Raw genomic sequence first — 24737 nt, 5'->3', positions numbered from 1 at the left:
ATGCTGCTGCTTAATAACTTGCTTGCTTGCTAATTGTACCTACATATTTATTTAAGGGCCATCTCAAAATTCTAATCGGCTAAGAAATTGTTACATCGATATTACTTATTACATCAAAGAATTAAAACACATGCATGTAGTGTTTATTCTGTATTTGGTAACCTTATTAAATACATAATAAATAAAATCACTTAAATGATATTACGTATTGTATAATGTCGTTAGTCGGCGATCACTTTTAAATAATAATATTCGGGTTCATCGGTATCATAAATTTCTTTAAGCATATGGAGTACTAGAGATTGAATGTAGTCAACCTGCAACAATGAAAAAATAAGATTTTAACGGCCAATTTAAATAAGTATAACGGTTCATTTAAATTGACTGTTTTCATTGCTAATTATATTATGTACTGCTTGCAACTGCTGCGGAGACTCGCCCCGAGATCTCGAGTAAGGAGTGGTGCTACTCTCAGCGTTATAAGCACACACAACTTTATTGTTCAAAAAATAAAACAGAACAGTCGTCATATTACCTGGTCCGGAGGGCAGTAACCGTCGTCAGTGGACCTCGCTACAGTCACCAGAACAGGTGGCGGCAAAGCTTTCAACAATGGCCTGATGACCTTATCCATTTTATGTCGCACCTCCTCTTCTGTGCTTATATGATGCGGCAACCCGCCCTGATCGCGCGTGCAGCCGCCCGCGTACACCGCCCACCAGTTAGGCGGCTCGCCCAAACGCTCAGCTTCGGATAACACTGCCGAGGCGATATCTGAAACCTACGCTGATTTATGAAAAGAAAAAAATGACAATGTGGGTGTTTGAAGTTATTTCAAACGTAAAAAGTAAATATGGCACAGCTTCGTCCTACCGTAAGCGAAAAGGGCTTGTGTTGCGGAGTATAAATTAAAATTTAAAATAAATATGTACATAAATGGATGGAATTATCGATCACCGGTATGAAATATTTCAGTTTATTTTGTATTGTGATTCATCGCTAATTTTTTCTATTAAATTTGAATTTGAACTCATGCCCAGAGTTAAACTTTATAAGCAACAGGCCGGTAATTTTATTTACGTCATCAATTAACTTCCCTAAGTGTTAGTACTAGTGTTACTCTCTCACTACTACCTATAGTATATAATAGGTAAGTACATATAGTATACTCATTATTCGAGAGGTACCTAACGTCTGTTGGAAAGTATCATAAAGTAATTCACTTACTTTCTGAAAAGTCTCCGTCTTTTCACCTCCATAATTCTCCAAAGTATTATGTTCCTCGAGGTGCTGGAATAAGTTTTCGAGTTCGTTCAATTGCCTTTCACGTAAATCCACAAATTTCTCTACATTTTCGTTATCGTCGCTATCGGGTAGTTTAAATCCGAAGATTGGCTCCAAGCGGTCGTACAGTTGTATATTTTCATAAAGGGATAGAAAGGGATTTCCCGTGCTAAAGAAGTCTAAATCGATATCGAGAACATAAGGGCGCGATATTGCTAGTTCTTTAGCCAGTATTTGCATATCGGTTTCATCTTCTGAATTGTTCGGGTCGGGAACTTCTGCCACGGTTAGGGTAAAGGTTCGTTTGTTGTCGAGTTTGGAAGAATAGAGGGCATCAGACATGTAATATGGTTCTTTGCTGTTAACGCGCAGTAAGCCGTTATCTGGGTGATCGCCGACTTCTATGACACGAGAGCCATCTTTGAATTGTTTTGCCCAAGGCGGCCGTAGCCATACAACGCGGGTTATATGTCCGGCCGCAGCCGCGGGAACTATCCAGTTTTCTATTTGTAACAAAGGTAACAGTTCTCTGCCAGCCCGGGCCTCGGCACCCTTCAATTTACGATCTATAAGCATGTCAGGGTGAGCGTCGAAGTGAAGTAGCGTGGTTCCTTCCAATGGCAATTTTTTTCCTCCGATGGCGGAGTAAACAAACTGTAATGCATCGTTGTGTTCTTCCACTACATAAACTGGGACTTTTTTGTAGCGCTTCAAGGGCGGCTCGCTTCGTTTCTCGTCGTTTCCCGCCATTGCATTCCAGTTATCAGAATATTCTCAATTTTGATTTAGCAAAGGAAACCCTTATACAAATATCTGAAACATTATTATGATCAGTATGATCACATACATTACAGTGGCACTTAGTTCTAGTGGGATGTTCTTGAAGAAAAAGTAAGCCGATTTAGCTCGGGCTTATCTTCGAATTTATATGACGCCCGCCACTACAGATAAAAGGGTATCCATTGTAGATTACGATCACTTCAGTTAATGGAGAGAAAACTAATGAAAAGTGTTACCTAAATAAAATATTCTAAGAAATCTTACAAAACCTCGAACCTCTTTTACATAAGGTAGATGATTAGACATACATAGACCGTCTGGAAATCGATGTAAATATTCTTAGGTACAGTTACTCGTATCATACTCTACTTCTATATATTGAATGTCACGGAGTATTCCAGCTAAACAATCTAATATTATTATGATCTGTCTCAACATAGTACAGTCATTATATCCAAAAAACCGACCCTACCCGTGATTAATTAGTTCTTGGATTTTTTTTTCGTAGGTCCCTCGGGGGGGTCACTGGGAGTGTAAATTCAAAAAGTAGGCTTAATCAGGCTCCTGCGTATATTCGAAAAATGGGTTTTTTCCAAAGAAACGGTTTTTCTTCAATAACTCGGCCATTTTTGATTTTACAGTAAAACCGTAAGGACAAAAACTGTAGGAAATTTGATTCTCTACAAGTTAGTCCAGTCATTATATCCAAAAAACCGACCTTTCCCATGAATAATCAGTTCTTGGATGTTTTTTTCGTACGTCCCTCGGGGGAATCACTGGGAGTGTAAATTCAAAAAGTAGACTGAATCAGGGTCCTGTGTATATTCGAAAAACGGTTTTTCTTGAATAACTCGGTCATTTTTGATTTTACAGTAAAACCGTGAGGACAAAAATTGTTCAGAATTTGATTCTCTACAACTTCGTTTCCCTTCATTTATGCCGTAAAGCGTGGAACATAGGAGATAATGATAATATTTTGAATTTGTCGCGTTTTTCAGGTTTAATTTCTAAAATATCGATTTTGGGGGAAAGAAGGTGGGAACCAAAATTGTTCAGAATTTGATTCTCTACAAGTTTAGTCCTCTTCATTTATGTCGTAAAGTTGAAAATAAACGGGATGTTGAAAATATTTTGAATTTGTCGCTTTTTTCAAATTTTATTTCCAAATTATCGATCCTAGAAGAAAAATTGTGAGGACCCAACTTGTAGAGAATCAAATTTCCTACAGTTTTTGTCCTTACGGTTTTACTTTAAAATCAAAAATGGCCGAGTTATTGAAGAAAAACCGTTTTTTTTGGAAAAAAAAACCATTTTTTGAATATACGCAGGAGCCTGATTAAGCCTACTTTTTGAATTTACACTCCCAGTGACCCCCCCGAGGGACCTACGAAAAAAAAATCCAAGAACTAATTATTCACGGGTCAAAATCTATAATGACTGTACTAACAGTGGGTCCTTGACTAAGTCAACAAAGCTTCGTTTTTGCTCGCCTACACTGTCTGTTCTGCGGGTCGAAATTTGGGTCAAGGCGCCGCCCCGCAAAATATACAAGGGAGGATCACTTTTCTAACAAATACAAAGAGACTTCGAAAACAAAATTAACAGCCTATAGGTATTGGAATTTTGCGTTGCTATGGTGTGAATATGGTAATCAGCAATTAAACCAAGAATGAATTTAACCCCGAGGCTGCTTTAGAGCATTATTGTATCCTAAGAGCAATGCAAAAATCAGATAAACACCTAAAACATCGAAGTAACTATTGCGTTCTAAGTATAAACATTTTTATCAAGTTAATAGAATTATATATTAGATTCCGTTGGGAATTTTCTATCTCCGTCAACCTCTTAATAAACGGCTTACCAATAGATATAAAAGTATACAATACAGTACGTGCCAGTGCCTCATAAAACTGAGCTCTCAATATGCCATGTTATGATTCGAATAGTTAATCATAGACGTAGCTATAATATTTATTAAATAAATTGGTATCTTAAGATTCCATGCTCTAAATATATATATATTATAGCTTGATATAATACGATATATATAGAGGAAATATTACGATATATTTCCTTCCTGTTCTCTCTCTCCCTAGGACAGCAACGAGTTTTATAATATCAAAAATATTATTTTATATCTGTATCGTGTGTGGTGCTTAGGTATAATACAATTTCGGTATTATACGGTATATTAATATATATTTAGCATTTATAGCTACTTCTGTGACGGGCTTTTAAGTAGATGGAACGATTGTAAATTTGCAAAAAGCGATAATTGGCAAACGTAAAAAAGCCTAGCGTAATACCTCAGAAAGCAAGTCTAGTCTAGTATACTGATACTACCACTAGCCGTAAACTACTCTTGGTAGGAAACTCACCCAGGCTGCAGTAGGTATATAATAATGTAAAGTTTAAGGCTATCTATCCCCAGCGGTAGGAGCCATCCCACCAATGGTGTACCCAACATTGGTGGGATATATGACTCCTGCTCCTACACGTCTTTCCTCAAGGATACACACGCGTATTCGGGAAACGAGATAATCACAAGATCTAGACACGATATAGAGATCAACTAGATTTACATTAGATATCGACTAGATGTGACTTGGATATCTAAGTCATAACTTGTCGAAATCATTCAAGAGGACCTCCAGAATCGCGGAAACGTCAAATTTGACATATCTATCTTGTCGAAATCGTTCAAGAGGACCTCCAGAATCGCGGAAACGTCAAATTTGACATATCTATCTTACAAATATCTTTAAATTATCCATATCGTAACTTGTTGAGGTCTAGTAGAGATCTAATACATTTCCAGAATCGAGCCGACAGACATTATCACTTTATTTAGGTACTTGCTTAATGCAATTTTACATCTAGCATATTTATCTGAAGTCTGAAAATCAGATAATGAAGCCTCTGCATACAAGTTTCTTTGACGTTTACTATCCGAGTATTTGTTACCGTCTCTTGTTGATAGAAGACGTCAAGACCTAATAAGACATGCCCTACGAGCATGGTTCTACGTAGGATCGTAGCATTACTTCAAAACATCCGTGAATGTTTCTGAGGCGTAGAACCCCTCTTAGGGCCGGGGGGGTGTTGTGACGGCGCCCGGGGTCGATACTGCGCGTCGTGACGTCACTACGCTACTACGCCGCCCAAACATAACCCCGCGCCCCTCCCCCGTGACCCATTGCGCCGTTGTTGCCCACCTGGGTCAAGGTGTGGAAGCCGCGATGGACACGACTGAATGTTCCGGTGGCCCTTGAAGCGGAGACTTATACAATCAAGGGCTAATATTATATCAATCCAATAATAATTGATTATACACATTCATTGCCACTAAGTGCTACGGGTTACGCTTGTAGCGCGTAGCCACGTCTTGGCCGTATGGAGCGCGTAGTCGCTACGAACAGTGTACCCGACAGTCGGGTTCTTGGCGCTGAATGTGTTAAAATAAATTGTGAGCTGTTTGTTCTGTCCATGAAATAACTACGATTATAAACTCCGGTGTTAAATGTTTCCTCCTATGAAATTAAGTACTAATATAATAAACTATATTTATTTTATTTTACCTATATGCACTAATAAAAAGTACTTACCACATGTATGGTGTGCGCAAATTCGACTTATTTTTAATAGCAGTACCTATTCACGATTATTTTGGTGATACTACTGTAAGGAGAGATGTTACTGTAATATTGGCGAATATCGACAAACGTATTTATTTATTTATTTATCAATATTTAATTAAGGAGGATCCGTTGCGTCGCCGTACTAACTCGTTTTGCGTGTTAGTATTTAATCATCATCATATCAGCCATTGTTAGTATTTACTCATACAAAACACATGTGTAGATCGATTTCTAAATCTATTTGTATAAAATAATGGCATTTCCGATTCTAGGAAATATTTCACACATTATTTCTAGACCGAGCTATTCCAGAAAGTAGGGGAGGTCGGGAACTGCCTCCTGACTGCCCAATGGTCCCCAACCTCGCCTAGAATAAATATCTAGGTATATCATGTAATTCACGTACTACAGTACAGTTAACCAATTTAATTTCTGGGCTATTTCGTAAAGCCCCCTCCAGACTATGCGCGTGAATCGCGGGCGAAGCCGCGAACGCAAGTGTGGCGTCGATTTCGCAGATTGTTCACGTCTTCGCGCCTTGTTCTCCGTTTTTTGTCGGTATTTCGGCCCGCGTCAAAGGAGACGCGAAGCGCGAACTTGCAAGACTCCACATTACACACTATTTGGCTCTTCTGTGGCCAGATAAATATTAATTATATTATGATTATATTACATTAAGCAGCTATATTTTACGGTTTCACAAGAAATCAAAATGGAAAAACAGCTAAATCACGTATGATGCCATAGATAACTAACAGTTAAACTCGATCAGCTGATGCTTTTCCGCCATCTTGTCGCAAACCAAACTGCGAAATCGCCGTGAAGTGTGCGAGTGTGGAGTCATACATCAACTTCGCGATATGTTCGCTCCTAGCTGAAGTTCTAAGGTCCGGTTTTCTAAGGGGACCTTGCACTTTGGAGACAAAGCAAACCGCTTGGAACAGATGTTCCTGGGGGTGATCTGAGCCGATTAAGCCCGGTTGCCAAGAGGTTCCCCCCAGCAGGTGGGCAGGGGAGGGGGGGGTGAAATTGCCTCCGGCGCGCCTCACTCTAAGCTTTATATCTGCATACATCTCGCAACTATATCAAGTTTGGTGTCTTTTTCGTGTAATACGAGGATGAAGAATTCATTTCTGTGCCTAAATTTTTACTCACCCATACAAAAAAATCGAGAAATTCAAAAATCAAAAAAAATCTTCTCACTTTTTTTTTCGAAAATCCTCTACAAAATTAAATATATGAGGATTATCTCTAGAAAAAAAATACCTGTGAATAGCCCAGTTATCATACTATATAGAATAGTAACCATGTCAAACATTTTTCGTTTATAAATCTGTAAAAAAAAATGTTTTGTGTCGCGCGGCGTACCGTGCTGAAGTAGGTACCTACTCGCATTTAGTTTAGGCACGCGTTCGCTTTAAAACTTTATTCTACATACGCAGGTAGGTACAGAAAGTAAATATTTAAAAAAAAGGGGATTAAAATACGATATATCTGAATATTGGATTATCCTATGCAGAATGAGTTGTCTACCTACTATATAGGGGGGCTACCGCCAATACCAAAAATCGTCAATTGCGGGCAAAAATGACAGCTATAACACGTTTTCTTACCGCGAAGACAGCCGTCATCGAGCGGCCCGTTCGAAAGACGATTATGGATCGAATATCGTTCCATAGACCTACCGCGAAACGGAATTTTCGGAGTTTTTGACAGCACGAAATTCGTAAAGAACTGTCAAAACACACGTTACCTCAAGAGCTAACGTTGTTATTTCGTTTATCACAGTGCTGCCAGATAACTCACCTTTCAGCTTTTTATCCCGTTTTTGTGGCAGTGAATCCGCCCAGTACTTTGCAATAATTTTGAATGTCCGCAGTTTTTGAGGACTGCTGCGGGATTATTAAATAGATATTTGGGGATTATGCTCGATCAACTCGCGGTTTCAAAGCAGTGCTCCTATTTTTTCAATTTCATGGCCTGGCAATTTCACAACTATCATAATCATGTATCATGCCCTTCGTGTATCTTATTAGTATAGTTGATTGTGCTGTGCTGAGTGAAATTGTACTGTTTGTTTGTGAATAACAGAAATGTTTCTGTCGCAAGAGAACCGGGCTGAAGAAACCCGGCAACAAGCCGCTCGTATTACTCATGGCCACAGACTAGCCGAGGCGTAGACGTGGCCTACGATGGAGCGAGCTCGCCCAGAAGGTGCCTGTTCACTCTTGATTTGAAGGTTGCCGGGTTATAAGAACACGGAAATATAGACGCCGGCAGGGAATTCCATTCCTTGGCAGTGCGCATAAGGAAAGTAGAAGCAAAGCGCTTCGTGCGAATTGGTGGAATATCTACCATGTAAGGATGGAAACCGGCCGTGCGTCTAAAAGTCCGATGGTAGAATGGGGAGGGTGGAATGAGCTCGTGTAGCTCTTGGGCACACTCCCCGAAGTGCAACCTGTAGAATACCGACAGGCTGGTGACTTTCCGCCGATGGGCCAAAGACTCAAGCTTAGCCGTTAGCTTCTTGTCGCCAATCATCCTCCTAGCTCTGCGCTCCACTGAGTCCAAAGCGGCGAGTTGGTATTTAGCTGAGCCATCCCACAGGTGGCTGCAATACTCCATACACGACCGGACTTGAGCTTTGTAAAGTGTTAGAAGCTGTCCAGGTGTGAAGTATCGCTTCACCTTATTTAGGACGCCCAGCTTTCTGGCCGCAGTTTGTGCTTTAGACTCAATGAAACTGCCGAAGCTGAGGACTGAACTCAGCTCCATGCCGAGGAGTTCCAGGCTGTCGGTAATAGGTACAGATGCACCCCGGAAAGAAGGAGTCGGGTCGAATGGACTCCGTTTTGCGGAAAATAGACACGCCTGCGTTTTGGAGGCATTGAACGTGACCAGATTGTCATCACCCCACTGGGAAACGAGACTAAGGGTCAAGCTCATTCGCTCAACCATGGCCTCTCTCTGTGAACGTATATCCTCCCTGCTGTCCCTTGCACTAGCCAAATATCTCTCAACAACCGTACTGTCATCTGCATAACCTACAATGCTGGGTTGCAGCATGTCGTTAATGTGGAGCAGGAAAAGGATTGCGGAGAGAACAGACCCCTGAGGAACACCGGCGTCAATGGCCATGAGGTCCGAAGAGTAGCCATCAATAACTACTCTGATCGACCGTTCTCTCAAGAAATCAGATAGCCAGCTACAGAAATCAGCAGGGATGCCGTAAGCAGCAAGCTTGCTAAGGAGACTTGCGTGCCAAACCCTGTCAAAGGCCTTCGAGATGTCCAGTGAAACAGCAAGCGCTTCACCGTTCCTCTCGATGGCCTCGCCGCAGCAATGCGTGACATACGCTAAAAGATCCCCAGTAGACCGACCTCGGCGAAAGCCATATTGACGGTCACTGAGCAGATCATTTGCTTCGAGGTATGCCAGCAGCTTGCCGTTAAGTACCCTTTCCATGACTTTACAGAGCATGGAGGTAATTGCGATTGGTCGGTAATTGCAGGGATCAGCACGACTACCCTTCTTGGGTACTGGCTGCACGTTTGCAAGCTTCCAGGATTTCGGCACCGTTCTTTTTTGGAGAGAGAGGCGGTACAGGCGTGTCAGTACAGGAGACAACTCAGGCGCACACTGCTTTAGTACACGTGCAGGTATACCGTCTGGTCCATTGGCCTTATTCACGTCAAGATTCAGCAGAGCTCGGCGTACCTCTTTTTGATGTATAGCAATTCTCTGCATAGAGGAACTGCATTGAGGTAGCGTAGGTGGAAGTTTTGAGCCTGCATCTAGACGTGAATTGCTCGCAAACAGAGAAGCAAACAAGTTAGCTTTCTCTGTCGCGGAGTGGGCCAGTGTCCCATCAGGTTTCTGCAGAGGTGGCAATGTGGGTCGGCAGAAGTTGGATTCGACCGCTTTCGACAGGGACCAGAACCGCTTGCTACCAGGAGGGTAGGAGGCGAGTTTGGCCCCTATTCGACCGACGTGGTCGAATCGAGCCTTTCGAAGCACCCGTTTGCAGGACCTGGCAGCTGAGTTAAGGCTTTTTTCCTCGCGCGAACCCTCTGTGCTCCAGCTTTGGTATCGCGGGCTAGTACCCAAGCCTGGTATGCAGACTGCTTAAGGGCCTCGGCTCGAGCACAGTCCGAATTGTACCATGCTCGGGTCTTGTGATCGAGCGATAGGTCGGAGAACGGAATGAAATATTCCATTCCCTGCCGAATCACATCCGCAACAGCCTCAGCAGAACACGAGGGGTCACCCGAAGCCCAACATCTTTATTTATATATTTAATTTATATTTGTATATAATATATATCACTTCCAGAAGTTATTTGTTAATGTAATCTACAATCAGAAGAATAACAAGTTATCAGAAATCATCTAAACATACTTAAAAATCCTAAAAGCTGCATACCGCTCTTACAATGCAGGTACGCCGCGCGACAAAAAACATTTTTTTTACAGATTTATAAAGGAAAAATGTTTGACATGTTTACTATTCTATATAGTATGATAACTGGGCTATTCACAGGTATTTTTTTTCTAGAGATAATCCTTATAGTTTTAATTTTGTAGAGGATTTTAGAAAAAAAAAGTGAGAAGATTTTTTTTGATTTTTGAATTTCTCGATTTTTTTGTATGGGTGAGTAAAAATTTAGGCACAGAAATGAATTCTTCATCCCCGTATTACACGAAAAAGACACCAAACTTGATATAGTTGCGAGATGTATGCAGAGATAAAGCTTAGAGTGAGGCGCGCCGGAGGCAATTTTCCCCCCCCTCCCCTGCCCACCTGTTGGGGGGAACCTCTTGGCAACCGGGCTTAATCGGCTCAGATCACCCCCAGGAACACCTGTTTCAAGCGGTTTGCTTTGTCTCCAAAATGCAAGGTGGTGGACCTTAGAACACCGACTATCCGCGACTAGGGTTGCCAGATGGTCGGGATTTGGCGGGATTCTCCCGATTTTTAGCATGTGTTCCCGATTCCCGACAAAGTGAATATTGTCCCGAAAAACAGCTTCACGTTATAAAACAATAATTTCAAGTTCCGAACTGTCGTCGAGAGAGCGAGCGACCCGCGTTGATAATATAAGTAGCTAATGAGAAGTCATTTTTTTTGTTCAAGTTCTCAAAGTATTTATACTATTTTATATAAAACCGTATATGGGCAGAACAGCTGACGTAGTGCCAATAATGTAAAATATCGTTGTTTTTAATACAATCACTTTAATTTGAATGTTTTTTTTCCCGACTTAAGTTCCAAAATCCCGAAAAATTGATATTTTTTCCCGATAATAGCGCCTTTCGATCTGGCAACCCTATCCGCGACGTCGCGCCGCGATTCACGCACATAGTCTGGAGGCGGCTTTACACACAAAAAAAAGCAAAGCAATATTGTTCTTATAAAATATTGTGTTTAAGCATATAGTAGATTGTTATACAATATTTTTTACTATACTGAAGGGTATGCAACATATGATATTCTTTAACTATAAGATTTACTTTGTTCTGTAGTTTTATATCATTTCATTTTGTGATTATTTCCACTTTTTTTATTTATTTAAGACCCTTAAGGCTAACTAGAAATCCAATATAGCTCAACTGGTTATTAAGATACAATTATCAAAAAATTGGGATTTTTCTCACTGACTGACAGACCTACTCACCTAACATCAAAACCTAACCCACTTTCAGATGACCTAGCATTCACACTAAGCACCTATCAAATTTGTAATAGGAAAAGTAAAGTTTAGTTTCGAAATCAACTATGATGAATACTAATAAAATAATTCCCGTACAAAAAGTAATGATATCCCATCAAAAACATAAATAAGAAATGAGCTAAATTCGTCATTAAGAATATGTGTTGTTATTGACTCCACCGTTCGCTTGCAAAAGAATTCAAGGCAAGATCTATATGGGTGCCAAGCGAGTGTTGAAATCTAGCTGGGATTTAATTAAAGTTCGGGATTTGTCTTGGGTAGTTTTTCGGATTCCATAGGGTAAAAATGGGACCCTAATACTAAGACTCCGCTGTGTGTCTGTCTGTCACCAGGCTGTATCTCAGGAACCGTGATAATGTATTTCTGTTGCCGTTATAACAACAAATACTAAAAATAGACTATAAGTAATAAATATTGAAATATTATGTTTTTGGGTAATGGTACGGAACCCTTAGTGCACGTGTCCGACTCTCACTTGGCCGATTTTTATATCAACTAACTACATTTTAGAAAAGTAACATACCATACACAAATATAATAATAATATAGCCTGTACGTAAAAACTAGCTTGTCCGGGTTTTGCGACGATGTCTTGTTTCCTTGGATGTAGCTGTCGGTAGCAGCTAGCTACATACAAAACTGGACGTAGTCGCGTAACGTGACACGGTCCGGTCGGTTTCCGGCAAAAACACCGGACGCTACAACCGGCCTAAGAACATAAAATCGGAACTAGGTAGATGATTTTTATGTGTCACTGTAAGACAATTAATCAATAAACATAGTTAATTTAAGAAACTTACTGTATTTAAAAGTATTAGGATTAAAACATCATAAAGAAACCACATTTAAATCCATTACAAACATAAAGCTTTTAGGTTAGTTTTATTTAAGCCGCCTGACATTAAAAAAGTGTATTTTTCTACTCATAAAGATGCATTGGTCTTCGGTCCAAACTATAGTTACACCAAGAAAAGTCTGCAGCAATTTTGATAGCCCACGTAGTGCAAGTGTTATTTTAATTTGACGTATAAATAACATTTGCGCTGCGTGGGCTATCAAGATCGCTGCAGACTTTTCTAGGTCTGACTCTATACATACAGAAACCAGGAATTTGGTTTCATAATACATTACTTTGTATTTGTACTATTCATCTTAATACAGTTTGTTTATTTTAATAAATACGTATGAAGGCGAACTAAATGCTTTAAAACACTCTCTTACAGTCGAACTTGGGTCAAACCGACAATGATAAAGTGTTGTGAATTAAGAATCGGACATACTGAAACCATTTGTTTAGTTTGGACTTAGAAATTTTTTAAACGTAACAGTTAGAAAAATACGGCTGTAATCCCTCAAAATATTATAAGCGGATTGATTCAAATTTTGCACCAAGGAAATACCTAATCACAAAAAAAGAGCAATGTATTTATTTAAGCGTAATATTATTAAAAACATGTATAGTTTAGAACTTTCAAAGATACTTATATAAAAATAAAACACTAACCATAATAGTGTTTCGACGCTTGCGAGATCCTAGGCCTACTTTACCTTAGCACTCCAAGTTAGAATAAAATTTAATGTATACTCACATGCGGCACAAAGGACGAGCTGTAAATGCTCACACTTAAATAATAGATGTAACCATGATGTAACGATGACACTGATTATCAGATTATGGGCAAATATAACACTATGACACTAACAAAGTATTTGTCGATTTTGAACTGCTGCATATTATCACTATTATCACCAAACGCACTCGCACGATCGCACAATCAATAGTCACTCATCCAACACATTTATCTGTTCATCTCCATTGTCAATACACAAAACATTCAAAGAAAAAACTCTCCACGGAATAAGTTTGTGCAGGTACACGCCATGTCATAATGTGATTGACAATAAATAGCATTAATTTTTTTTTAATATCTTTGTCTGTGATATCGTTAGACGGCCTATTTGCTTATCATATGGCTGATGCGCTATGAAAGATTACAAAATGAAACAAGTACATATTAAATAAGGATATAATTATTTAGTGGAGTTGCCAGTTACATGTACAAGCTGGCGGCGAATACGATGTCTCTCTTGAGCAGTTTGATGGCTTCGCTGAATTTGTTCTCCAAGTCCGTATTGCCAATATTCTTGGCCGCTTGGCAGAGTTGGCGGAGCACTTCTTCTAGTCGCCGCATGCATCTGATTATGGAACCTAGAAAACGGAATACATATGTAAAAAACATTCATTTTTGGTCTCAAGCCGTACCAAAGGAAAATTATTCTATTGTGTTTGTAATTATTCTATTTAGGTAAATAGTGTTTAGTTTAGTTTTTATTAGGTAGGTATTATGCGATTGTAAAATCAAACTTGAGTAAATGGATATTTTACTAAGGGGTTCCCAACTTAATACACGACTGCCCAAAAAAAAGAGTATTGATTTCGTTGAATCAAGTCGCCTTGGTTTGGTGAAAATTTGGTTTTAGTGATCCCTTTCAATTTTGTGGCGGTAAAAAAAAACAGGAGAATCTAAGGGTTTTCATTTTGGTCAATTGTAACTCAGTCTTCGGTCAGATGGCAAGACCACTTTTGTAAGACAGAAAGCGACGAGATACATAAAACAAGCTCAAGATATATCACGCCTTAGGATATGCCTAAGAGTCCAGCAGTGAAATGTCGTCGACTGACGAAATAATATGACAGACGATATTATCGTCTTTGGGGATCCCTCTAAGGGTGGTATTCCACCTGTCCAATTTCTTTGTCCAATGTGCATTTCGTCTCACTCTCTTGCAAAACGTGGGACGCAAATACATACTGGACCAAGATAATGGACTGATGGAACACCATCCTAAGTTAGGATGGTGAGTGAATCCTAAGCTAGGAGTGAGACGCAAATCCTAATCCATTTCTGGACGTGGAGAAATGGAAAACATCGGTTTTCTAAGTTATTTTACCTTCGAACACGTCTGTCATCTTGCAGATCTCCAGAAAGCTGGCGCCCTTAGACCAGGAGTGCACGACGTCCATGAGCGTGCACTTGAACTTGCCCACGTAGTTGTCCTCGTCCAGGTCCATCTTGGCCTCGATCGACACCTTGGCTATCCTCCGGGCGTATTCCTGGGAATAACATAATTATAGTTATTACATTATACGTAGCGTTATCGAAGGAGTTCATCGCTGCTGTGGAAGAAGTGGCGGAAGAACTACATTTTGGAGATAGATTTAAGTAGAAGAGATCCACAAAGAAATTATTCACTCATAATTTGAATAGATGGACACCGGATACATGGTTAGATTGGACGAGTAGGTCACAGGTGCAAGACCCAGGATTACTCTTAAGCGCGCAGTGCCGTCTAGGGGCCTCGCAGTTTCAAGTTTAGACCCAAAACTTTCTATATCAGCGAGAAAGAGGCTCGGAAAGAAGATAAAACTGGCTAAATTGGTTTAAGTTAAACAATCACTCTTCAGAAAAGAGTATAACAAACGAAAGCTTACAGGTACTATAGGAACCGTGTGCGTTTGAGGGTCCGCCATCTTGTGGCCTGAATTGGAAACATGTGCACATTTACATTGCCAAAGCAAGTGCTACCATCTACCGTTCTCGTCGGTACATTTCCTTGTGCATAGTAGGTTCTGCCATCATGTGGGATGTCGCAAGCATAAACGACACATTTACGCCTCGCGCCAAAAATCTGACGGCCCCTATGCTGCCCCCTAGTTCATCCACGGGGCCTATGAGATAGTTTTTCTTCTAAAGGTCTGACTTTAAAAGGTTACCTGCAATTGTCTGAGCACGCCGCGCAGCTCCACGCCGGTGGCGAAGGATTGCGAGCTGTTTTCATCGCACACGAAGCAACTGACGAGCGTGACGCTCTGCGAGGATGTGAGCGCGTTGAACACGCCGTTGAAGATCAGTTCGGTCAGTAGCTAGTAGGTTACCTGTAGCTGTCTCAGCACGCCGCGCAGCTCCTCGCCGGTGGCGGAGGACTGCGAGCTGTTCTCGTCGCACACGAAGCAGCTGACGTGCGCGGCGCCCTGCGAGGATGTGAGCGCGTTGAACACGCCGTTGAAGATCAGTTCGGTCAGTAGCTAGTAGGTTACCTGTAGCTGTCTCAGCACGCCGCGCAGCTCCTCGCCGGTGGCGGAGGACTGCGAGCTGTTCTCGTCGCACACGAAGCAGCTGACGAGCGCCGCGCTCTGCGATGATGTCAGCGCGTTGAACACGCCGTTGAAGATCAGTTCGGTTAGGAGGAGTTCGTCCGCGCTGGAAGAAAAATAATATCGCATGAGTCTACAATTATTATTATACAATCCATGAGTTTCAAGCCGGATGGACCTCACAGACCTCACGATGACATTATCTTTAAAATGCTGACAGTTTTTGGTGAGTGAATCTACTCACCACTCCCACAAGACATTTTTTGGTAACTCGCTTCGGACCATTCGCTAATAACTGCGATCGTGGAAACAGAAACTTTTGAAACGCTCGAAGTACATTTAGGGCCAGTTGCACCAACTACAATCAACAGACTGATCAACGTCAAGCAGCAGATAACTATGAAACTTTCCATACAATAAAATTTAGCGAATGCTATAACGGTGAAAGAATGTTGGTGACGGTGCAACCGACCCTTAGTGTCGTAGAGATTCAATCAATCATAGCTCAGCCTTGGCGAGTTCTTCGTATATTTTCGCAGGTCGCAGCGAAAAGCCACTTACCTGCTCAATTCACAGGCGATCCTCCCCTTCAGTTCTATGACGTCGGCCGCCGTGCAATAACCAGCCTCCGCAGCACTCGTTCTTCTTTAGCTCGTCCATCTGCTCTTGGCCTTCCGCAGCTCAGCCTTGGCCTCGGTGAGCTCTTCGTAAATTTCCAGCTTGCGCTCTTGTGATGCTTGGAGAGTCGTAGCGAAGAGCCATCGTCGTGCATAAACCCACTTACTGTTTTATATTTTAAAAAAATTTTACCTGCTCAATTCACAGGCGATCCTCCCCTTCAGTTCTATGACGTCGGCCGCCGTGCAATAACCCAGCCTCCGCAGCACTCGTTTCCTCTTCTTGAGCTCGTCCATCTGCAGAATGCTCTTGGCCTTCCGCAGCTCGGCCTTGGCCTCGGTGAGTTCTTCGTATATTTCCAGTTTGCGTTCGTGGGCCGCTTGGAGCGCGGCGCGGTTCTTGTCCGTATGGAGGGGGTGAGCGTAAAGTCTGGATGACAATTTAGTGACATTAAAACAAAAGGTAGGTAGACAAATTAGTGTCCGAGATTGCATAACGTGATAAAAAAGTTTCTATTGATGTATGAACTATGTGATAATAGTTTTCTTAAAAATTTGTTTATCAGAAATAATAATCTCAAACAAAAAAAAAAACTATGATAAAAGACGTGACTGACAGTAATGAACCTCATGAAACAAGTTTCTTATTTTCTCCAATAATTTTGACCACGAACTTGCGGTTGTCGGCGAGCCTTATGGCCTTTTGGCTGACATCCTTGAACAACGCAAAATCAAATCTATTTCTTACATTGTGGGTTCAAATTTCTGTGGCAAATTTTGCATTTTTCATTTGTATGGAAAGGAGTCCTTAGGAAGGATATCGGGATATGTAATACAGATAAACTCACCTTTCTTCCAACTGCTTAATTCTCTCCACGCATTCTTTAAACACGGGATCGTCAATCTTCATGTCTTTAATAGGGTTAAGCAGCGGCGGTCCCTCTGGGAACCGTTTCTTCACTTCTCCAATAGTCTTGAGTACGGACTTGCGGCTGTCAGCGGGCCGTAGGTCCTTGGGATAGTATACGCGGAGGGAGCTGATTTGGTGGATGAGGGTGTGGAGTACTGGTACTACCTCGATGTCTCCTGTCTGTATTGGGAAAAACACAGATAGATTGTGCCCACTTTTGCTTATTCATTGTTATTATAAAAAAAACGGTTGAAGTTACACCAAAACTGTCAATGAACAAAAGATTCCCCATTAAATTATTTACAATAATTGTATTTGAAGTTGTTGCTAGTATGTATAGTTAGTATGCTTACCTCGCCAGGCGGGCACGGCACATTAGTCTCCGCGTCGTCGCCGCTCGCCTGTTTGACGTGCAGCAGTATGTCGACCACGATCACAGCCTCCGACGACAGAGGGTTGTCGTCGCCTTTGCCCTTCTTGCCCTTGCCTTGCGTTTTATGTCTGAAGTTCACTATGATGCCCCAGTCGTACTCGTATTTTTCAGTTTTCACCTGAATAAAAAAAAATACGAGTATTTGAATGAAATATAACTATTATTATGGCATTAATTAACCTTGAGAAATTAGAAATTGGGGGTATTGAGAATGTAGACATATCGGCTAATAGGGGGTATTACTGCAATGTTCTGCCGCCAGAGTGCAGCACTAAGCTAGCTAGTAAACCATAGAGTTACTTATACATACTGTGCCTTAAACTGTTTTTTGATAGTTTTCACAGCCAATAAAAGATGATATTGATGCATCAAGGCGGTTTGTTAACAAGGGCCTACTGGGAAACGCGTAAATCGGAATTTAGTTATCTGCCTCTTTATCGCTCGCATATGCAAGAGTGATACAGGTTAGATGAAAAAACCCCTATATGCAGAGGTTGAAAAAACCCCTATACTATACTTTGACATACCTTAACAAGCCTCCCAGGCTGCAGAAAAGGCTTGAGATATTCGGGCCGTGTGATCACCGATCGGAACTGAGAGCCGAGCATGTCCAACTGAGACCTGATGTTGCAATACGCTGCTATTGAGTGCTCTTGCTCTACCGTCACGGAGTTGTACTCTTTCTGTTTCAGTTTAACCTCTGTTGACAGAAAGAGATGGCTTAATAGTATTAATGGTACCTCTCGCTTTCCACCGACGCGATAAGAATAGTAGTTTGTGTTACAAGGGATCAAAATGATATATTTCCGTCAAGGGCGTACATTGAATCCTGAATGAAGCGATGGATTCTATAGTAGAATCCTGAGCGTAATGAGGGATTCAAGTGTTAACGCCCAAGACGAAATAATTTTGATATCGTGAGACACATACTGCTTTTCACATCAACTATGAGGAAAATAAAAAATCTTAATGTTGACACAATGTGATGCTTATACAGATTATCTAAGCTAAAAAAATAATATACAACAAAATGTAGAGTGCTTGAACAGAAAAGTGTCACTTTGATCCCTCCTAGCAGGAAGAAAAAGTGCCACTTAGATCTCTCCTAGCAGGGAAGAAAAAGCTCTTTTCCGAATAGGTGGTGTGAAAAATTCAATTATGACAAAGGTCAGTTTTTGAATAGTAAAAGATAATTTGCAGTGGAGAATTTTTGTGACATACATATTATTAAGTTTTGGTACAGAGCATAAATATATGACAATGAATACCTACGAAGTAAATAATAATCTGTTTAACACTCACTGTCAATTAAATCTGGAATAGCAGCTTGATTTTGGAACTGGAAGAAGCTTCTCTCTAACATGTATTCCGGATTGATTTCCTCAACTCTCAACAAGTTCAATACCTGAAAAAAATATTGTGGTAAATGTCAAAGGTTTAGAGCACACTGGTAATAATAAAAAAAGGATAAATTTATGTATAAGCACATATTATTTAGAAAAAGATTTATTTAATTGGCGCGGTTGGTAGGATACAGCTCCCTTCTTAACCTTTATATGTGTGTGGTGGTTAATAACGTGGGTCCAAACCTCATATCTCGTATAAAGTAGAAAAAACATTCTCCAAAAAAATACAAAGAAATAATTTAATAATTTAAATTCCTGAAAAACCAATGATGAAACTCCGCAAAACAACTAGTGTTGACGTGCCCCAATTGCTACAGATGTAGTGCATAATTGAGTCGCTTAACTTCAAACTCGGGTAAATCCATCTGTCAGATTATGCGATTTTGGTATTAAGAAAACGTAATAGGGTAGATATTTGCTGAGAGGGTCCAATGGATTTACCCGAGTTTGAAGTTAAGCGGCACAATTGTTGCCCATCGTATTTTTTCGGAAACGTTCGTATTTGTCATGCTACTTCAGTCAACCTCAGTACTTTTTGTACCGAGACTAAATGAAATAGCAAGACACGTTCGTACGTTTCCGTGAAAAAACAATGGAAACCAATTATGCACTACATCTGTAAATTGACATCGCAGGAGTGACTAATCTTTCTGAGGTAAAGTGTGCTAAAACTGGTTTGGTTTGACGTAAATAAATGTATATTATTTCTTTCTTTCCTTCTAAATACAAAAACATAACCTAAACGAGTTTCCATTACTTGCTTACCATGTTGTACGTGAGATGGAAGGCCGAATTGATAGGATCAGCCTTGCCCTGCACCATATCCTTGACAACACTGGGCGTGACCTTCTGGTCTATCATAAGGATCACGATACCCTTGTCGTCCAAGCCTCGACGGCCAGCTCTTCCGGACATTTGAATGTACTCGCCTGATGTTAGCTAAAACATTAAAACATGTATAAAGAACCCTCGCCCACATCCAAAGTAATCTCAAAGTGTGATTCCACCAGTGTGCGGCACTGTGCACAAACATTTTTGTACTGATGCTTGTGCCGCATACTGGTGGAGTCCCGCCTTTATACATGCAACGCACACGAACAAAGCATAAAAGTAGCAATTTTTGTTGTATTTAGTGTGTGTTGCGTATATGTAATTATGTATAAATATAAGCGTACGTGCACTGCAGAGGGCTGCATTTTAAATAAACTTAATTCATACACATATATTACTTGTATGCATTTACATGTTATATTAGCGTTAAACTATTGAGCTTTTATATACACATTAAATTTAGTGGATTTGAATAACTACTAAAACTTACGAATCTCATTTCTTTTCCGTCAAATTTCTGGCATGAGGTGAAGACAACAGTTCTCGCCGGCATATTGAGTCCCATGGCGAAGGTCTCAGTGGCAAACAGGGCCTAATGAACAAATTATTATTTTTTAAACCATTCACTGACAAATGTAGGGTTTGAACTTGAGTATCAGCCTCATGAATACTGTATTGTACTTATTGTCTAGCTATTTTTCTTATAACGATTTTTTTTCATGGCCTTGTTTATCGCCTTGTCACATTTTTTTGCCATTTCAATATCATGATAGGCGATTCATAGGCGCATATACTGGTCCGAATAATATTTTTATTCATCAACATAGGTATGATTCATTTCTTTTCTTACCTTTATAAGTCCCAAGCCGAACAATATCTCGATAGTCTCCTTAAGTATGGGCAGAAGTCCGCCATGATGGATACCGATGCCGCGTCTCAGAAGTGGGATCACATTCTCCACCTGCGGCAATTTGCGGTCCTCTTCAGATAGCACGTCCATCGCGTTGTTGAAAACTTCGTCTACTAGTTTCTTCTCTTCGACTGTTTATAACAGAAATAAGGAAATTAATTATTAAAAGTCAAAATTCATAAAAGTTCTGGTCAAGTTAGCAGACAGAGTTACAAGTCACCAAAGTATGCAGAGAAACAGTGAAAGTTAAAATCTAACTGTAAAAACTTAAGAAATGATAGGTCAGCGTATTTTGTACGTCTAAAAGGAACAGAGGTAGAGGTTCTCAATTCCGCTGATTTTTATTGATGCTTCAATATGTAATTGGTCAATAAAAACTTACGTGTATTGAAGTCTAACTTGGCCATTTGCATGGCATACGCCTCGCAGTCTTTCTTGCTGAAACTGAACACGATAACCGGCGCGAAGTTCCGTTCCATAATCATCTTGACTATATTGAATATATTAGTATTAGGGCCGCCGCGCGGGCCACCGCGACGCCCCTTTTGGTCGCCCTTGCCGGCATCGCCCGCGTTTCCGAGGACAGTCATTGCTGTGTTGAAGTTGTCTTCTTTGAATTGGCCCTGGGATTGAATATATGGAAGTTAGTCTAAAAAGTTATTTTTGACATCGAAGAATTATTAGACAGTGCTACATATTTATTGCAAGGTAAAACATTTTATTATCTGTGGGAACAGTTTTTAGTGAAAAATTTTTAGAAGCGTGTCATCTCAATTGCTTATCTGGAGTCCAGATAAGCAAATGAGATGAGACTATATAACATGTCCAGAGTCTGGACTTCGTAGTTTGGTTTAATAATCACTAATCTATACATATAAATAATTGCTATCCAATTTGTGCAAGTCAATTCAACATAGTTTGTGATTAAATTACATCAATAAATGTCGGATGTACCTTCTCGTCCACCACCAAGTGTATCCCATCCCCGCCCGCAGGGAAGATGTAGTGCTGCAGCGGCGTGGGCCGGTACTCCGTGTACACCACGTGGCAGGGCTGTGAGTGCAGGCGGCAGACCCACTCGGCGAACTGCCGCGCGTTCGGGATGGTAGCCGATAGGAACACGTAGTGAACATTGTCCGGGAGCAATATCAGTGTTTCTTAAACAAAACATTAACATATTTTTGCATTCAGTAAATTAAATAGCCGAGTACTTAAAGTGCCACATACCATATAACAGGGGCAGCGTAAAAACACCCAAACGACGCAACTCATTTGGCAAGCAATCTATCAAACGTCAGACCTTAGATGCCATGAGTAATAAATTAATAAAAAATATTTGTATCATATTCAAATCAATTGTCAGTAAGTCAGGATTTACTATTTTTATAATGAGTTTAGTTAGGCTAACTAACTGATGGGTTTAACAAAATTTAAACAACATAATATTCTTACCTTCCCACACAACACCTCTTTCCTTGTCTCTCATGTAATGGATTTCATCAAATACAACCCATCCAACTTCACGCATGATTTCTGATCCCCTGTATAACATGTTTCTGAGAATCTAAAATAAAAAACAATTAATCAAATTAAAGATAAGGGAGTCACTTACAGAGTCTTTAAATATCTCTAAAAATGTTTAATTGCTTGAAATAAGTGCTAAGTAAATAAGCTCAGCTTTTCAGCATTCTTCCTGTGAATTTATTCTTCTTCTTCAGATTCTGAATTCTTTTTATTTACCGGACTTCTGTCAGATAAATGTTAAGAGTTTTGTTTTTAGGCAACATTTGTAGAAGTGAAGGGTTGGTGCAAACAAAACCTCATGATCAGTGAGCGGTAAAGTAGGTGCCACACGGGGATAACAATATTAACAACCTCAAACATTAGGCTAATATGGATATGCCGTTGGAATCACGGGATTCTTGATGTATTACTTCCTACTACAAATGTGATGAATTGTCGCAGTGGCGCCCCCTATGCACACTTTCGCGTAATATTCCCTATCAATTCTTACCTCAGTGGTCATAATCAAGCAAGAAGCTGAAGGGTTAATAGTGACATCGCCTGTGATTAAGCCCACATCATGGAACTCTTCAGAAAACTCCCGGTACTTCTGGTTGGAGAGAGCTTTAATGGGTGTTGTGTAGATTACCCTCTGTTTATTCTTTAGTGATACAGCTATGGCATACCTGAGCAAAAACAACAGGATCACTTGACTGATTGCATATCTCTTGTCATCATCAGTCTATTTCATGTTTATCAATTAATACATTTATCTATCTTAAAAGAAATTAGTTTGTACCATAATCTCCAAGGGACTACAAAGATGGATGTGTGTTATGACTTATGACAGTAAAGATCTTGATTAGAATACGTTGATATTATGTACATTTGGTTATTTTGATATATGAATTATTGGATGAAAATTTAGGGGGTGGATAATATTTCACATAATCAATAGTAGTAGCCAGTCACCTTAAAAATTAGTAGGACTTGGGGTATTCATAAAAATTAGGGATGTAACGATACCGATACCGATACGATATATCGGCCGATATAATCGGCAGACCGATATATCGGCATCGCCGATTTAAATTCAGCCGATGTTACAGTTTGAAAAGCGCGCAAAACGAATGACGCTGCTAATAATTTGAATACACTTTGTTTCCATAATAAATAACCCTCCTTTTGCGTTGACGTAGTCGGGTAAAAACTACCTAAAGTGAACTATAATTACTGATTCGGATTTACTTTTGCATTAATTGCTTGGTGGTTACCCCTAAATAAATGTTTTCTTTGATTTTGATTTGGCATTTTTACAGTTTTTCACACTTCACAAATTCGAGTGTCTATTAATACATATGTATGTTTTATGCATAATAAGTATATAATTCCTTATTTTTTATATCTATTAGCTAACTACTATGCCATTAATATCGGTATCTGTATCGGTATCGCCGATTATTTACTTGAAAAATCGGTATCGGTATCGTATCGGCAAAATCATGTATCGTTACATCCCTAATAAAAATATAGTAGCAACCCGCCCAAGCTTAGCAAGGGTTACACAAAACCCTAAAAAACTATACATTTAAATTTTTCTCGAGTATCACTCTATTGATAAGTGAAAACCGCATGAAAATCCATTCAGTAGTTTTTGAGTTTATTGCGAACATAAAAAACAGAGTGACACAGTGGGTGAGTTTGTTTCAGATATAAGGAGTAGTGATAAAAATCAATGAGTGTAGATTAGAATTTCACTTACTCAGCCACAACAGTTTTTCCTGCAGAAGTGTGAGCTGACACAAGCACCGACTCTAAATTGTCTATACACAAAATAGCTTCTTTCTGGAAGGGATCCAGTATGAAAGAGTACTGCTTGGCGGGCTCTGAAGTGGGTTGGGCAAGTGGCACAAACTCCTGATTTGGTGGTACTGCTACTTCATGGGTGCAACCTTCGTGAGTTTCTAGCGTATGAATGACTATGCGCGAGTGAAGTGCCTCTAAGCTGAAAAACAAAGGAAAGTGGTTATCTTTAGCAACATCATTGTTGCATATACCTACATAGCTAACAAACTTGATTTTGTCCAAAAATCATAAGAATTCAAGAAGAAGAAGATCAAATTGTTTTACTTACTTTAAATCTGAAGTCAGATCATTCTCGTCTTCGTCTTGTTTGAGCCTCTTTGACGTATCGGCATATTCAACTTCCTCATGAGCTCGTTTGTTATTTATTACACTTTTTTCTTCTGTAGTCTCCCTGAAATGTATACAACGAAATATAATAAACTATTTTTGATTTGAATAAACACAATAATGTTATGATTTTGTAGTGTTACATGTGAGGAAAACAAGTTTTGAGGTTACACGGTACTTACGAAATTTCTTCTTCATTTTTAACGTTTGGCAATTGAATCGAGGCTGCATTTTGAGCTGGCTCGTCAAAGCAATCAAACAAACTGTTTATATCAGCCATATTTAGTGTTTTAAAACATTTAATACGAGTTATAATTACAAAACTAACGCAAACAGTACCACCAA

At 40.0% G+C, this 24737-nt stretch overlaps 2 protein-coding genes across 2 annotated transcripts; both read right to left on the bottom strand.

Annotated features, from left to right (window-relative positions):
• Positions 1–137: 137 nt before the first annotated feature.
• Positions 138–12250, bottom strand: LOC134680218 (UPF0489 protein C5orf22 homolog). The gene is made up of 4 exons (XM_063539305.1): positions 12234–12250; positions 1228–2097; positions 536–781; positions 138–317 (listed from the first exon to the last, which is right to left on the bottom strand). Exons 2-4 carry the CDS (start codon positions 2032–2034, stop codon positions 222–224), a joined length of 1149 nt encoding a protein of 382 aa, XP_063395375.1. The 5' UTR covers positions 2035–2097; positions 12234–12250; the 3' UTR covers positions 138–221.
• A 1196-nt stretch (positions 12251–13446) lies between these two features.
• Positions 13447–24737, bottom strand: LOC134680217 (exosome RNA helicase MTR4). The gene is made up of 18 exons (XM_063539304.1): positions 24575–24737; positions 24334–24456; positions 23962–24204; positions 22711–22885; positions 22149–22260; positions 21651–21853; positions 21079–21319; positions 20637–20827; positions 20277–20378; positions 19721–19894; positions 18852–18954; positions 18077–18249; positions 17470–17667; positions 17055–17296; positions 16400–16636; positions 15533–15695; positions 14386–14548; positions 13447–13642 (listed from the first exon to the last, which is right to left on the bottom strand). Exons 1-18 carry the CDS (start codon positions 24670–24672, stop codon positions 13485–13487), a joined length of 3099 nt encoding a protein of 1032 aa, XP_063395374.1. The 5' UTR covers positions 24673–24737; the 3' UTR covers positions 13447–13484.

The sequence above is a fragment of the Cydia fagiglandana genome, chromosome 3 (assembly GCF_963556715.1).
Source record: "Cydia fagiglandana chromosome 3, ilCydFagi1.1, whole genome shotgun sequence".
Lineage (NCBI taxonomy): Eukaryota > Metazoa > Arthropoda > Insecta > Lepidoptera > Tortricidae > Cydia > Cydia fagiglandana.
The sequence above is the reverse complement of the archived record's forward strand: the minus strand, read 5'-3'. Positions and strand labels throughout refer to the sequence as shown.

Excerpts from the sequence above, each read along its gene's own strand:
- LOC134680218 (XM_063539305.1), bottom strand. The coding sequence starts at position 2,034 with ATGGCGGGAAACGACGAGAAACGAAGCGAGCCGCCCTTGAAGCGCTAC. Across the intron at positions 782-1,227 it reads AGACGGAGACTTTTCAGAAA|GTTTCAGATATCGCCTCGGC; the intron begins GTAAGTGAATTA and ends AAATCAGCGTAG. Across the intron at positions 318-535 it reads GTTACTGCCCTCCGGACCAG|GTTGACTACATTCAATCTCT; the intron begins GTAATATGACGA and ends TCATTGTTGCAG.
- LOC134680217 (XM_063539304.1), bottom strand. The coding sequence starts at position 24,672 with ATGGCTGATATAAACAGTTTGTTTGATTGCTTTGACGAGCCAGCTCAA. Across the intron at positions 22,261-22,710 it reads GCTTGATTATGACCACTGAG|ATTCTCAGAAACATGTTATA; the intron begins GTAAGAATTGAT and ends TTTTTATTTTAG. Across the intron at positions 20,828-21,078 it reads CAAGTTAGACTTCAATACAC|TCGAAGAGAAGAAACTAGTA; the intron begins GTAAGTTTTTAT and ends TGTTATAAACAG.